This window comes from Symsagittifera roscoffensis, chromosome 3 (genome assembly GCF_963678635.1).
Source record: "Symsagittifera roscoffensis chromosome 3, txSymRosc1.1, whole genome shotgun sequence".
Classification (NCBI taxonomy): Eukaryota; Metazoa; Xenacoelomorpha; order Acoela; family Convolutidae; genus Symsagittifera; species Symsagittifera roscoffensis.
The window spans coordinates 74952880-74966996 of NC_087064.1; the positions used below are offsets into that span (position 1 = coordinate 74952880).

Genomic DNA, 14117 nt, shown 5'->3' on the forward strand with positions numbered 1-14117 from the left:
AAATACCCCCCTCCCCCAAATCTGAGATTTTAGTTTCAATTTAAAGGACGTCTCGTGAGTAACTCTCTTGCAGAAGCGGTTACGCTCAATATATTTGACTATAAATGTTATATCAAATAATTCTGCCATAAAATTCAGAAAAAAATTTTCAAAAGTTTTTTGATTTTAATTGTTGTTGTTGTTTATTCATTTTTCATGACAATTAGTGTCAATAACAGCTAATTTTTTAACTCTCTACGCGTAAGATTTGTTATCCTATCGCAAATTGCAAAAAAAAAATATTTTCAACTGCAAAAAAAATATGACTGGTTAAAATATATTGCTGGAACAGCTCTTTAGGTGGCTGATTTCGATCATAAGCGTAAAATTACTCATTAATTAATAGCCATTTTTGACATGGGACATTTGCTCTGTTAGTTTTTCAGACAATCAAGTTATGTTGTTTCTTTCAGTTTCAAAATTACTATCGTACATACGACAAATCTTAAAAACCATTTTTTGCTGATGATATTTTGTTTATTTTGATTTTGACTGAAACTCTGTCGGCTTAGTATTTTCAAGACTAGTTTTAAAACTGAAATTTCGGCTGTCAGTTATTGAACTCAAATTTCATTTTTTGCTTCTTTTGCTCAATTACGTAATTTTTTTTATTGGGTCTTATAATAAATTTTGCTTTCCAAAAAGTAATATGGTATGTGTTTGCAAAAATTGTATGTTTTTTGTGCGTTTTACCTTTGCAATAAGCAAGGGTATACTAACCGGGAACTAACTTTGTTCACAGAATAATCAATTTAGAAGGAATGGTAAGTTTACATTTGTATCACTTACATTCGTTTATGTAGCGCCTATTTTGGATGCGTTATGATTTTGATGCTGGTTGTAATTTTTTTCCGAAAGCGTTTCGGATGGTTTTCAGTTTTTTTGTGTTGGCTCTAATTTGTTGAATTATAAAACTAGTGAATTTTTTTTTTCATTTCTGGTCTTACTTCTGAGGATTTTGCTCAGGAAATTCGTTATGATCTTCCCCGGAAAAAATAAAAACCACCTTACCTTTTTCACAACAATAATTTTGCTCGAACCTTTACTCGATTTCTTTCGAGTGGCATTTTCTATGTGTTTGTGCTGCAGGAGGTTGAAATCGCAGTTTTGCTATAAACATTTTTTTCGTATTTCTATGCTTCCGGTTTGCAATCGGAACACTGACATTTTCATGATAGCTTGTTGAAGACAATAGGTTGGATTGCAATAACTTAGGGTTTCTTTGCTTCTCCGGTACAGTTGTTCTAGAAATAGCAACCCACATAGCTGTCCAGAATAACTATGATCGAGTTTAGCCAGGATCTGTTTTTTTTTCTTCAAATTCTAAGGATTCCGTTTAAACAAAATGTTGGCTATTTGTTTGTCCGCTTATTTGTTTTCTGCTTAGTTGCTGGGTCAGTTTTTTTTTAGCAATTTTCATTCTCCTACCAATGAATCTGTTTGCAAAAAGAAGAGTTTCTTAGCAAGATAGTTCAGCAATAAATTCTGAATAACAGACACCTGCTCCCGCGATTGTGAACAATTTTTCAAGCTTTTAGATCGTGATTAGAATTGCACAAACAAATCGTAACTTTTTTTAATAAATAAAAATTCCACTCTGAACCCATGATTATGCCAATTGACAGTTGTAAAAGAGTATTGAACGCAAGGAGTATTTATGAGTATTTACTCATAAAAGGCAGTATTCTCATAAAAGGCAGTACATAAAAGGAGTAGTTAATTATTTGAATTCTCGATTCCTTGAATTTGTAAAACAATTTATGATGGACACTTTTTTTGTTAAAAATAACCCAATTTGAGAAAAATGGATCAATAGGCAAACTTTTGTTTCGCTGGGAAATCTGACAATTAATTTCCGTTTTCGAAATCAGAAGTTGATCACGTTTTTTGTGACCTTTACACTTTTGCTGTTCGATAGTCGAGTTTGCTTTCCTTTTAACAATGGAAATGCTCTGAACTTATAAAGAAATCACAGGTAAACCGCAAAAAATCAAAATTGAGCGTGAACAAATTTCAAGATTTTTTCCTGAAAAAAAAAATCACCAAGACCTATATAAGAGCATCACTACGTTCATTGTTTTCAAGAACACAAGAAAATGAAAATATATTTTTTTGCAATTACAGCTGTCTTCCGAACAATCTTTGCTACTTGCACAGCAGCCCTCTTGCTCACTAACGAGAAAAAACACGATTTTGATACATTCAATATAGCTGTTTTTCAAACACAGAAGCCGTATTATCATTATTTATTACAATTAAACTAGATTTCTATATTAGCACCATTGCTAAATAAAATGAAAAAGTGAAAATAGAAAACAATAGACACTCTCGGGCATTGCAAATTTGCCCTAAAATTAAAACAATTATTTCAGTTAAACACATTTGATTCGATAGATAAAGAGCCAGGGCTTTATAGGTGCCAAATAATAAGGTTTGCACAAGGAATTCGAAACATCGAAACTTAATTGGAGCTCATCTTTATATACTTTGAAATCGGTGTGAAAAAAATGTACAAACATCGAGTTAAGTTCTTTTAAACTGCAGCGGTATTGAAGAGAAGTAGAATGCACAATTGCATTTGGGACACTATTGTTGGAACAGTCATTACAGCAGAAAGAATTCCGAGAAAAAGAGACATTAAATACTGAGATCTATTCTAACTAGCTCCTACGACACACTAGCCAAATTGATCATGCCACACAACATTACTAGATATCAATTAAACGATAAAATTCAAATGGTAAACTTCACATTGCGAAGTACAAAAAGAATATATAGAACTTTGATATAAAATAGAGAAATTATGAAAGGTTATTAAAGTGACCTCGGGTCAATTTACAGTATTTAAGGCAGTAAAATATAAAAGGAGTGAAGAAAATACTGAGAGCAAAATATGAACGGTTGCATAAAGAGTTGTATTGAGTTTATGTTACAGATTCATTTTGTTTTGTATTGTTTGAACCACTCGCGGTTGCTTATTTTAGCTTTGCTCCATTGGCATCGAGTGCTCGTGCATTCTTTCATCCGCTGCTGTCGTGGCTGAGTTGTTTCTGCAAAAATAGGGTATTTTCAAACATCTTCGAGAAAACTCGGACAATTTGAAGTCCCCTTCATTCCCTTAAGTACTTGGTAACGAACACCCAACCCTGTCAAGCATTAATCCAACGGTTAAACAGAAACCATTATTGAACCAATAACTAACTTAGGATCAACCCCCCACTAAATAATCAACCGTAGATTTACCTTCCCAAGCACGTATTAACTATGAAAAATTAATCTGTACACAGGCGACGCGGAGCTTCGCAACACTTGCAATAGAACCAAAACAATGCGTTACAAGAAAGTGAATAGAAAATACGGAAGTCGGATTTTTTTGATAAATTAACTTAAAACACTCGTTTGTTTGAAAAAACTCTATTACTGAGCGGCAACTTAGGCAAAATATGCTGATTGACCTTCTGTTCATCCGATTAACTGCTGTCACATTAAATTTTCAGATTAAAAGTTTATAAAATTTGAAAATTGGTCGTTATCCCATCTATTTGTGATTTCTGCTGAAAAATGGTATAAGTCGCTCATGTATGGGGAAATCCTACTTTCCGTTCTTTTAATAGAACTCAATATCAGATTCGGCAGGGTAATTTTCAAGAGGTAACTTTTCCTTAATTAATACCTTTTTTTCGACCAAAAATAGTGCAACCGTTTATGTATGGAAGAAAAAAATTTCCAAAAAACGATCAGTCTGAAAAATTATGTCGAAAATTGTTTTTAAGTCATTACACTTTGTCTAGCTGTTTCTGCAGGGAAGTTTCCCACAGGCTGTGGTTTCAATTGATTCCATAACCACGGAGTTACTCATACAAGGAAGATTCCATATCAAATTTTTTCGATTGAACTCCAAATCTCAGATTTGGCAAAGTAGTTTTTGAGAAAAAGAAATCCGCAAAATTGCAAAACGGTGTAAATTTCCTAAAAACAACAGACTTTTCCTAAGAACAAACAATTTTAAAACAAAAATTAGGGAGTCGCAGCTTCTGCGTGATAATTCTCGCCACCTTTTTCTTCGAGGGAGTCCTTCATCTCACTTTTTGAATCAATAAGTTTCCAGAAAAGCGGTCCCAAAAAGGGTTTTCGTACATAAATATGGGCGTAGCAACTTATCCAGTATAATATTCCGAAAACTGTTATTTCAATCAACCATTAATACTGAAATTGGCAGAGCAGTTTTTCAGAAAAGTCAAGATCCCAAAAACGGTCGAAGTTTCAAAAATTTTCCAGTGCAATTAGTTTTTCTTACGAAATAGGGCAAACTTACTATGCAGGGACGGTTGCTAAAACCGAAACTTAGTTTTCGATAAAATTAACAAAATTTCCAAAAACCGATCAAAAACTCCAATAAATTTGACAATTCTGAAAATCATAACTTACTTTCTTCAAAAATTGGGGCGTAACCGCTCACGCCGGGAGGATTCCTACAACCGATTGAAAGCTCAAATCTACATACGAGAGGGCAGTTTCTGAGAAAAAAGGGAAGTTTCAAAAAAAAAATTGCGAAAATGTCAAAAGCTGCCTTTTTTGAGGCCTCAACTTTTTTCTTTTTAAATTAGGACGTAGCAACTTCGCCACTACCTGTTCTTTACCATGAACATGTAGCTGTTTTATAGATCCCGCTACCTCTTTTTTCCATTGAAACCTTAATTTCAGATGTGGCGCGGTAGTCAGTGAGAAAAAAAAATCCAAGAAAATCAGTCAGGCATTCCAAGTTGAAATTTTCGAACGCCTTTGAAGATGGAGTGAGGAAAAAAGAGACAATGAAAAAACGCATACAAAAAACGTGGAAGCCGGTCTTTTCGTTCATGCAAATTTTGTAAAATCAAATTAGTTGTCGAGATAATCTAAAATTTCAGCAAAAAGTAAAAAATATTTTCCATAGTGTCTTAAAAAAATTACATGAAAACGAATCCCATACCATACATAAACGAATTCGCTAATTTATTGTGTAGTCACTAAGGGAGAGGGATTTGCAAGACTGGGAAAACTACCAAATTATTATTCTTATTTCAGCTAGGAAAGAGTTTGCTAGACGGAAATTCAACTGTATTCTGTTGTTTTCTCATGAAAACACCACTCGATAGGCAGCTAACTGGCCGTTTTGAAGTTCTTCCAAAATGGGATTTTCTTTGCTATGAGTTCTGTAAATAATAATCGAGTCTGTTCCCTTCTTGAAAACGAATTAATTATAACTATTATACGCAAAACTGTATTTTTAGCAACTGATAAATAGCCTCAGGATATACGTTTTTGATTACGGCGTTTATGAATAAATCAGAAAAATTTCAAAAAATTTTTTTACCACGCTCCTTCGAAATGACCTGAGGCAGGTAAAATTTAGCTCAAAGGGTGTGCTAGAATTTAGTTCACAAATTTTATTTTAAAACAAAGCCAACAGACAGTTGGAACAGAATCAATGAACGCAATTAAACAGAAAAAAAATACCGATGTTTTTTTGAAAAAATGTCAACTTTCGAATTTCAAAGAAAAAAGCCTCCATTTTTCAGAAAAGCGTTTCAATGGAAGCCCGTTCTTCTAAATAGAAAGTATCTCACCGATTACTGGTTTGGTTGATTGGTGATTTTGATTGCTGCATTTGAGCAGGGGCGGTGATGGTGGGAGTTGCGTTGAACAATTGCTGTGATGTAGTAGTTGGGTTCTGCTGCTGATGCTTACTACTGCTGGATTGTGATTGGCTAAGAGAGTCGGCTTGTGATTGGCTGATATGGAGTTGGTTGCGGGCAAAATGGACTAAATGTTGCGGCCATGGCCTCGGGGGAGGGCAGTGCCTCTAAACTAGTCTTCTTCACAAGAGGGGGGTGCAACAATCTCTGCATGAACGAACTCTGTTGGTCACTGTAGCTACTGCCTATGCGCGCAAAAAACAATGTTAAGTGAAACTTAAAGTGATAGTTTTCTTATTTTCAAACTTTTCTTGTGTGAAATCTTGTTGGGATAATCAATTGGTCACACCTTTCGTGGAAGAACGTACTTCAAAACCAATTTGAAGTCACTAATTTAAACCTCTCAGAAATATGAACTTTCGATCTCCAATTGAAATATAGCCAATTTCCAATGAGTAATTCAATTTAAAATAACCAATTAATGAATGTGGATTAACCAGTCGACTCCAGACAAAATTGAACCAAAAATAATCAGACTATAAGACACAGCCGACAGTTACACAACTTTGATTGATATTTCAACGATTTCCGTGACTGTTAACTTAATTATCACAAAAGTGCTCAGTATTTTTGGCTGGCTGATAAGTCGGCTGGTTTATATACTTCCAAATATCTGACCTATTACGTCGCCAGCTGCAAACCCCTCCCCTGAATGTTCACGCGTGGAACTGGTAGTGGGCGAAGAGATTGTGGATGCCCTTAACAGCTGGTACATGCATGCCACGACACAGTCAGTCAGGGAGTTCAGATCGAATCCGTCTTCGAGACATAGCAACACTTTCCCGTTCGACACGCTCAGCACCTGTTTCGTCATCCAGCCGAAACCTACAGCATCGGAAAAAAAAACAAGTTCATCGTTATACACCAGAAAAGATTTTTTCGAGCAATAGCCCCCCCCCCCCCCTATTCCAAACACCAGGTTGGTGCGATGTATTTTTATGCTTCTAGTCTTGGGGCATTATTCGAAAGAGCTTTGATAAACTTCAATTCAGACCTTCTGGAGTATAAAAATCGACCGAGGGTGCATAGAAGAAAAATGCCAAAACAACGTGAAAATCAACATGACATCAGCTATTACTGTTATACCTTCGTCTCGGATTCAGAAAAAAGCCAGTGTATAAAGCGAAAACACTTTAATTATTTATGTTGAGAAAAAAAATTAAGTATATATAATAATTAAAATTAATGGCAGAGTTAAAATTTACAAACAATCCAAATATCAAGGCGTTTCAATAAGTTGACAAATTGGTAACTTGGTGACTCACGTTTGAGTTGCATGCAAGATCTGTATTTTCAAATAAATTTTGGTCCAGTTATGGAAAGTTTGTATATAAAAGATTGACATCGCATCGCCTTCGGTTAGTTTTCCTGTATCTTTTAACTGCGTTTAATTGATATTCAGTTTGATCCGTAAGTTCTGAAAAATCATATTTTCCAAAGCCGGCAATCTTCCGTCTACAAGAACCGAAAATACTTCGGCTTTCTCTACCGACTTTAGTTTTAAAAAAATGAAATGTGTGTGTGTGTGGGGGGGGGGGGGACTGAAAAAGAGCCGCTTTGCTTGTGCAAAAAGATTATTTTTGATATTGAGAAAAAAACATGCATGAGTTTCATAGCCTAAGTTGAGCTTGTGCAAGATATTGGCCAAGATATCAAACTATAAATGGAAACACCGTCAGATCTGGTGTAACGATACATTGCATTCCGGTAAAATAAACCACATGGGACGCAATTACCCCACTTAGCTGCTAATACGCAAAAATACATAGTTAAAATCTCTTATTTGGTTGGGCATCCTCCAATAAAAAGTGCTAACTGAATCAATAAGGCCATACTGGCAAGTAATTTCTAACAAACATCTGCATTTTCTAGCCTTAATTTTATTGGGGGAGGGGATGAGGAAGTTTGTACGGTGTTCCATTGTGTTTTAAGCTATGAGTTCAGAACGAAATTGACTCGATGCTCGAATAACAAAACAAAAGAAAAACGAGTATTAAATCAAATCAAGTATTGGGATCTCACATTCTGGAGTTATTATGTATCCGCCTAGCTTGCGCGAGTGACCTCTGGAAGCGTCGAAGCCGGCCGAGACCAGAACGATGTCCGGGTCAAAGTGCTGACATAAGGGTACGACTACTGCTCTAAATGCTGCCATGTAATCCTCATCGGCCATCGGGACGTCCGGATGACTTGAGAACCCAACGTTGACTGTCTTCCCGAGTGCCTCCTTGGTTCCGGCGGATGTTGGGGATCCAGTTCCCGGAAAGAAAGATCCGTTGTCGAATCTGTGTACTGAGATGTAGAGTACATTGGGATCACTTTCGAAAACTTTCTCCGTGCCGATCCCGTGGTGAATATCCTATAACACTCAAAAAGTTCGTTGAGAGTGCTTCCCATTTTTGAAGCTATGCTCCCAGGAAAAACAGTTTGCACTAGTTTTCTTTAAAATGTGATGAAAACTTTGATTGTGAAATTAATGTTTCTCGAACTGTATTTTTGATTCGTTATCATCCACATACCGCAACTTATTAAAAACGTACATTGCTTACTTTAAATAGGCATTGCTTAAAAGTAACAAGTTCTTCAATTAAAAAAAAATAGTTCGACAACAGGGGCGGATCTAGGATTTTCTCTAGGGAGTGGGCGGATTTTCAAAAATTTTTTGAAATTTTGTCGACCTTTTTTTAGGTGTCGACCAAATTGGTTTTCCGAGCTCTCCCAAGCAGCAAGCATCACTAAAAAGTCCCTGTTTTGGCCAACATTTCTGCGCCGCAGGCAAAATTTTGAAAAACAGTCCAAAAAGGCGTTTTTAGGCACTTTTTGGAAAAATTTTACCAAAAAATCACGTTTTTTTTCGGCGCGCGCTCCCCCCTTTAAAGAAGTATATATTGCCGCCGAAGGCACCTTTAGAAAAACTTTAGGGTCCTTCATCCAAAATTGGATATCTCAAAATAGTTCAAAGGGGGGACCCTTTGGGTCGGCAGGGGGTCGAATCCGTGGGGGGGGGGGGGGGGGGGCGTTTGCCTTCCCCCTAAATCCGCCCCTGTTCGGCAAGATGGTTTCGAAAACTTATTTGCATATAGTATTGGCTGCTGACATTTACGCTATATATGTCTATAGATGGGCAAAATTGCTCTGATGACAATCATAACTGCACAGAAAAGCACAGTTAAAAGAAAATGGCGTAAAGTTAGATAAAAACTTTTTGCGAAAAGAAGAAAATACTTCGGAACAATTAGTTCCCTCTGCTTTAATTCATCAAAATTGAAAGCGGAGGACAAGCAAACATAGCATACACATTGCAAACATAGCCAACAGACAGTTGGAAAGCTTAAAACAACAAGGACTTAAAAACAACAAAAACAGCAAAAAAATCCAACTTGAGCGTGTTGAAATTTTCTTACATTTTCCTTAAAAAATACTAGCGTGTAACGCAACCTCCGGTGCTGCTAAAAGCAATTGAGCAGTAGCATTTGGACGCAAGATTTGCAACTCCTGAGAGTTCTCTGACAGCCCCCAACTACAGGGTTCGGAAATTCAAATTTTGAGAAACTTCACCTTAAGTTTTCTAATCTCGAAAACGACCAATATTTGAGCAGTCTTTTTTGATGGCAATATTCGCAATCTTTGAAAGCAGACAACTACAGGGTTGGGAATTTCACTTAAACGAATCACAAAAAATATCACATCTGGAAAACTAAAAATATTTGAGCAGTAATTTTTGGAGGAAAGATTGGCAACTCCTGATAGTGCTCTAACAGTTCCATACTAAACGGTTGGAATTTCAAACGCTTTGAAAAAATCAGAAAAAATGTTCTATCTCGAAAACTTCAAGGATTTGAGCAGTCATATTTGAAGGCTAAATTCACAACTCCTGGGAGTAACCTAACAGAGCCTCACTATAGATATGGAAAATTCAAGCTTTGTGAAATTTTTTATACCTAAGTTTTCTGAAAATTTTTGAAAACATCCTAAAAAAACGTCATATCTCGAAAACTCCAAGAATTTGAGCAGCCATATTCAGAGGCTAGATTCGAAAACCCCTGAGAGTTCCCCCACATATTCCAATAACAGGATTGATATCTTCAAAGTTTTGGATCTTTTTAACATCTAAGTTTTTTTTTGAAAATTTCGGAGAAAATCATAAAAAACGTCATATCTCGAAAACTATAAGGATTTGAGCAGTTATATTGAACGGCAAAATTCGGAAATCATGTGAGTACCCTGACAGACTCTCATAACAGAGATAATAATTTCAAATTTTGCGAAATTTTTCATACCTAAGTTTTCTGAAAAATTTTGAAAAAAAAAATCCTTAAAAAACGTCATATCTCGAAAACTACAAGAATTTGAGCAGCCATATTCAGAGGCAAGATTCGCAACCACCTGAGAGTGCCCTCACAGATTCCAATTAGAGGATTGAGATCTTCAAAATTTTGGAACTTTTGAATATTTAGGTTTTTTTGAAAACTCGCAACTCCTGAGAGTACCCTGACTGAGCCTCACTGCAGATATAGTAATTTCAAGTTTTGTGAATTTTTTAAAATCTAAGTTTTTGAAAATTTTTGAAAAAATCATAAAAAACGTCATATCTCGAAAACTACAAGGATTTGAGAAGTGAGAATTGGAGGCAAGATTCGCAACCCCTGAGAATACCCTGACAGCACCCAACAACAGGGTGAGAATTTCAAAAAAAGAGAAATTAATATTTCTAGAAATTTTTTAAAAATCTCGAAAATTGCCCATCTCGTAAACTAAAAGGATTTGGTTATTCATATATGGAGGCCAGAATCGCAAAACCTGGGAAAACTCTTACGATTTCCTACTACTGGTATGCTAATTTCAAATTTGATGAAATAAACACTATATCTAAACAGGAAAATCGAAAAAAACCTTAACCATTGCAATATACGACATAGCTTAAACGTGAAAAAATTCTTTTGTTAAACATGCAAAAATAATACGTTGAAAAAGCTGAAACAAGGCGATATATTGAAGACCGCATTTAAATATATAACAGAAGGGATGAAAGTTAAAAAATTAGGCGACGGGTAGACAGACAATCAAATTAATTAAAAAAGCAGGTATACAGACAGACAGACTTAATTTGGCCTCGAAAAAATACTAAAAAATTAATGACCTTGCGGAAAACTACTTGAAAAATTTTCTTAAGCATTGCAATATATGATATAGCTTAAACATGAAAAAATTCTTTCGTTAAACATGCAAAATTATTATGCTTTAACATGGGAGATAGCTGTCACTCGCATTTAAATATAATATAGATATAGAAGAAATATAGATATAGATATATAGATATATAGATATAGATATATAGATATATAGATATAGATATATAGATAGATAGATCACGATCCTATTAGAGGTGCAAAATTTAAATCCCTACATTTTCGTAATACCGCTTTAATCAAAACGAAACTAGCCACAAAAAACCAAACACAAAAATAAAATATTGCTACAAAGTGAAAGTTAAACATATAAACGACTTTTATAGCAATATACGACTTTTATTTTCCGTTGACAATCTCGCAACACGTTTAAGTGACTAAGGCGCCAATTTGTTGATTATCTTGTTCAAATAAGGCATAAATCCCGGCCTACCTGATTTTTAAAACAATTATCACTGAGGAATTTTTTTGGGACTGTACTGTACCGGGTTGTTTCTGGTTCACTTTCATAGTTTTCTGGACTGTTTTGTATAGGACTGTGTAGTAAAAACACAGAATGAAATTTCTGAAAAAGTAAAGAACGCTTCAATTTTTAAAACAAAGGCGAAGCTGAGCTTCGCAAAACTTGCGATACAACAAGTATAGGACTAAAACAGCAAGACCTCCAGAAACTATCAAAAAAGACTTCGAACGTAGCAATCGTTGAAGAAACGACTAGAATACCAAAAAGCGTGAAACTTCGGGTTTCGTTGAGGTTCTGAAAAAAAATTGGAATAAAAATTGTTGATTGCTACAAGGATTACTTGTGCGAAAAGTAGGACACCAAATTAGGGTAATAGTTTGTTTGTTGGTATTGGGTAATAGTTTGTACGTTTTCACGCTTTCTTTTCCAAAGGACCACGTTTTTTTTTAATGTTTAAATACATTATATAGTTTCAAGTGGCATTGAATTTGAGCATTTAAAATTTCAAACTTGGGGAGAAGGACTTTAAGATCTCATAAACAATATCGGAAGTTTTCAGGAAACAAAATATTAGATAAATAGGAAACAGAATTAGAGCCGAAAGCCAATTAGCTGAAAACTTACCAAAATTTTTTCGGCAAAACCGTATCCACGTGAGCCATATAAAACTATTTTACACAATTCGCAGACTAAAACGAGATATTAACCGAAAGCCGAAAAATCATAATATCGATGTTAAAGCGTAATATCGATGTTTTATCACTATGCAAACAACTAGAGCTATCAAATTAAATGAAGATATTTTCAGATAAAACAAGCCCAGACAAAAGAAGCCAAATTAGCATCGAAACAAAACTTACTAAGCGAAAACAAAACATAAAACACCTCAGCAGAAACCCTTCATGCCGAATAAAAATTCTAAATAAAAAAGAAATATTTGAGTCTCCTTTCCCCTCAAAACACATACGTACACAAAAATGTTTTCGGTCACCAAACGACACAAACAGAGGCGGCTAAAAAAACCGAAACTGATTTACCCAAAAAAAGACAAAACAATTGAAAAAATAACGCAATTTTAACAAATCGAATTGGTAAAATAACAACCAAGGTAAAAAGATTCGATTCAACCAGATTTTTGAAATGCTGAAACACTTACAGCAATAACAGTGGAAATCGTTTACAGCAAAAACAAACAATTCTTAGATCCAGAAACTAAGCAGACAAAACATAGGCAGATAAATAATAGGCCGAAAATTTTTTGAACCGGAATATTATACTTTGCTTCTTCAATGACGAAACCCTTTAAAATATGAAGTTTGATATTATTCGCCGGTGATCAGTGACAATTTAAAAAATTTGCATATTTCTGCCGCTTTTATATTCGGCCAATATTAATATCAAGTCCCTGGGAATATTTACTTTCTTTGAGATTTTTATGCTATCTTTCCAATTTTTAGAATACTGAAACCTGATTGGCTGATTTTTTCGGATATCAGCGAATCCACACAGTCAATACACTTATCCGCCAACACCTTGAACCGTTGGCCAACAAATAATCGATGCGGAAAACAGTATGCATCGATTGTTTTCCGCATCGAATGTTTGTTGGTCAACGATGCAAGCGGAGGCGGAGCAATAAGCAATTTTTTACGAGGAGAACGGGTCCAAGAGCAGAAACACAAAAAAAAGGTTCACTTTTAGAGCCAAATCGAGAAGAAAGTATTAGAATATATATATTTTAAATTCAATTACAAAGCTTAATGAAATTACTCAGTAATGCATAACTTATTCAGTTCCTGGGTATTATTGACATTTCCAACATTTGTTCTGATCGATTAGCCCTTTAAAATCAATATTTGTCAGTTTTCTGCTCTTAGACCCTTTCTGCTCATTGACCACCGATCAAGCACACAACCAGCAACACAAAATCCGCGAAATAACAAACAACCCTCCACTAAAAGAGTAGTTTAGCAGCATAATACTGCGCATGGGTTAAAAGAAGCTCACAAAATTTAGTCCAATTTTCTGGACTAATTGATGCGCGGTTTTAACAATTTATCTTCTTAAGTTGAAAGCGCAAGCGCGAACTATTTAAGCGTGCAGAATTATACCGCTCTCAAAATTGTTCGAAAATGATTTGAGGCGACATATTTTCTTATACAACTCAAAAGAAAATGTAAACAACCGAAAAAAAATTGTTGAAGATCGAAAATCAATTTTCGAAGAAACAAATATGTTTCAATTTCAAGACAATTTATGACTGACACTTTTTAATGAAATAAACACAAACTAAAAAAAAACGCTATCAATAAATAGCGTTTTATTTCGCCGGGAAATCTGGAAATATATCTAAGTGCATTCATCAAAACTTAGCCAACTGACAGTTGGAAAAGAGTAATGAACGCAAGGAAACTGAAAAAAATCGTTTTTTTTTTTCAAAAATCTTCAATTTCTTAATTTCGAAGAAAAAAATACATGGCCTTAAAGCTCTTTGAATTAGTAGAACAATTTATGATGGACACTTTTTTGTTAAAAATAACCCAATTTGAGAACACTGGATCAATAGGTAAAACTTATATTTCGCTGGGAAATCTGATAATTAATTTCCATTTTCCAAATTAGAAGTCGATGACGTTTTTCGTGACCTTTATAAATTTGCTTTTCGATAGTGGAGTTTGACATCGTTTTAAC

The 14117-nt window shown here is 34.9% G+C and overlaps 1 protein-coding gene and 1 long non-coding RNA gene across 2 annotated transcripts in view; both read right to left on the reverse strand.

The window, feature by feature from the left end:
- Positions 1 to 2229: 2229 nt before the first annotated feature.
- On the reverse strand, positions 2230 to 5852 carry LOC134842800 (uncharacterized). Its single transcript, XR_010162553.1, has 2 exons — positions 5646 to 5852; positions 2230 to 3089 (listed from the first exon to the last, which is right to left on the reverse strand). It is a non-coding gene; the product is annotated as an uncharacterized LOC134842800 (long non-coding RNA).
- LOC134841834 (uncharacterized) overlaps positions 5853 to 14117 on the reverse strand; it is a gene marked incomplete at its 3' end in the record, with an annotated part of 87497 nt that continues 79232 nt past the window's right edge. The window contains exons 17-19 of the mRNA XM_063857874.1: positions 7797 to 8133; positions 6393 to 6599; positions 5853 to 5959 (exon numbers count right to left, since the gene is read on the reverse strand). Coding sequence (XP_063713944.1) covers positions 5853 to 5959; positions 6393 to 6599; positions 7797 to 8133 — 651 coding nt within the window. The remainder of the gene's footprint in view (positions 5960 to 6392; positions 6600 to 7796; positions 8134 to 14117) is intronic.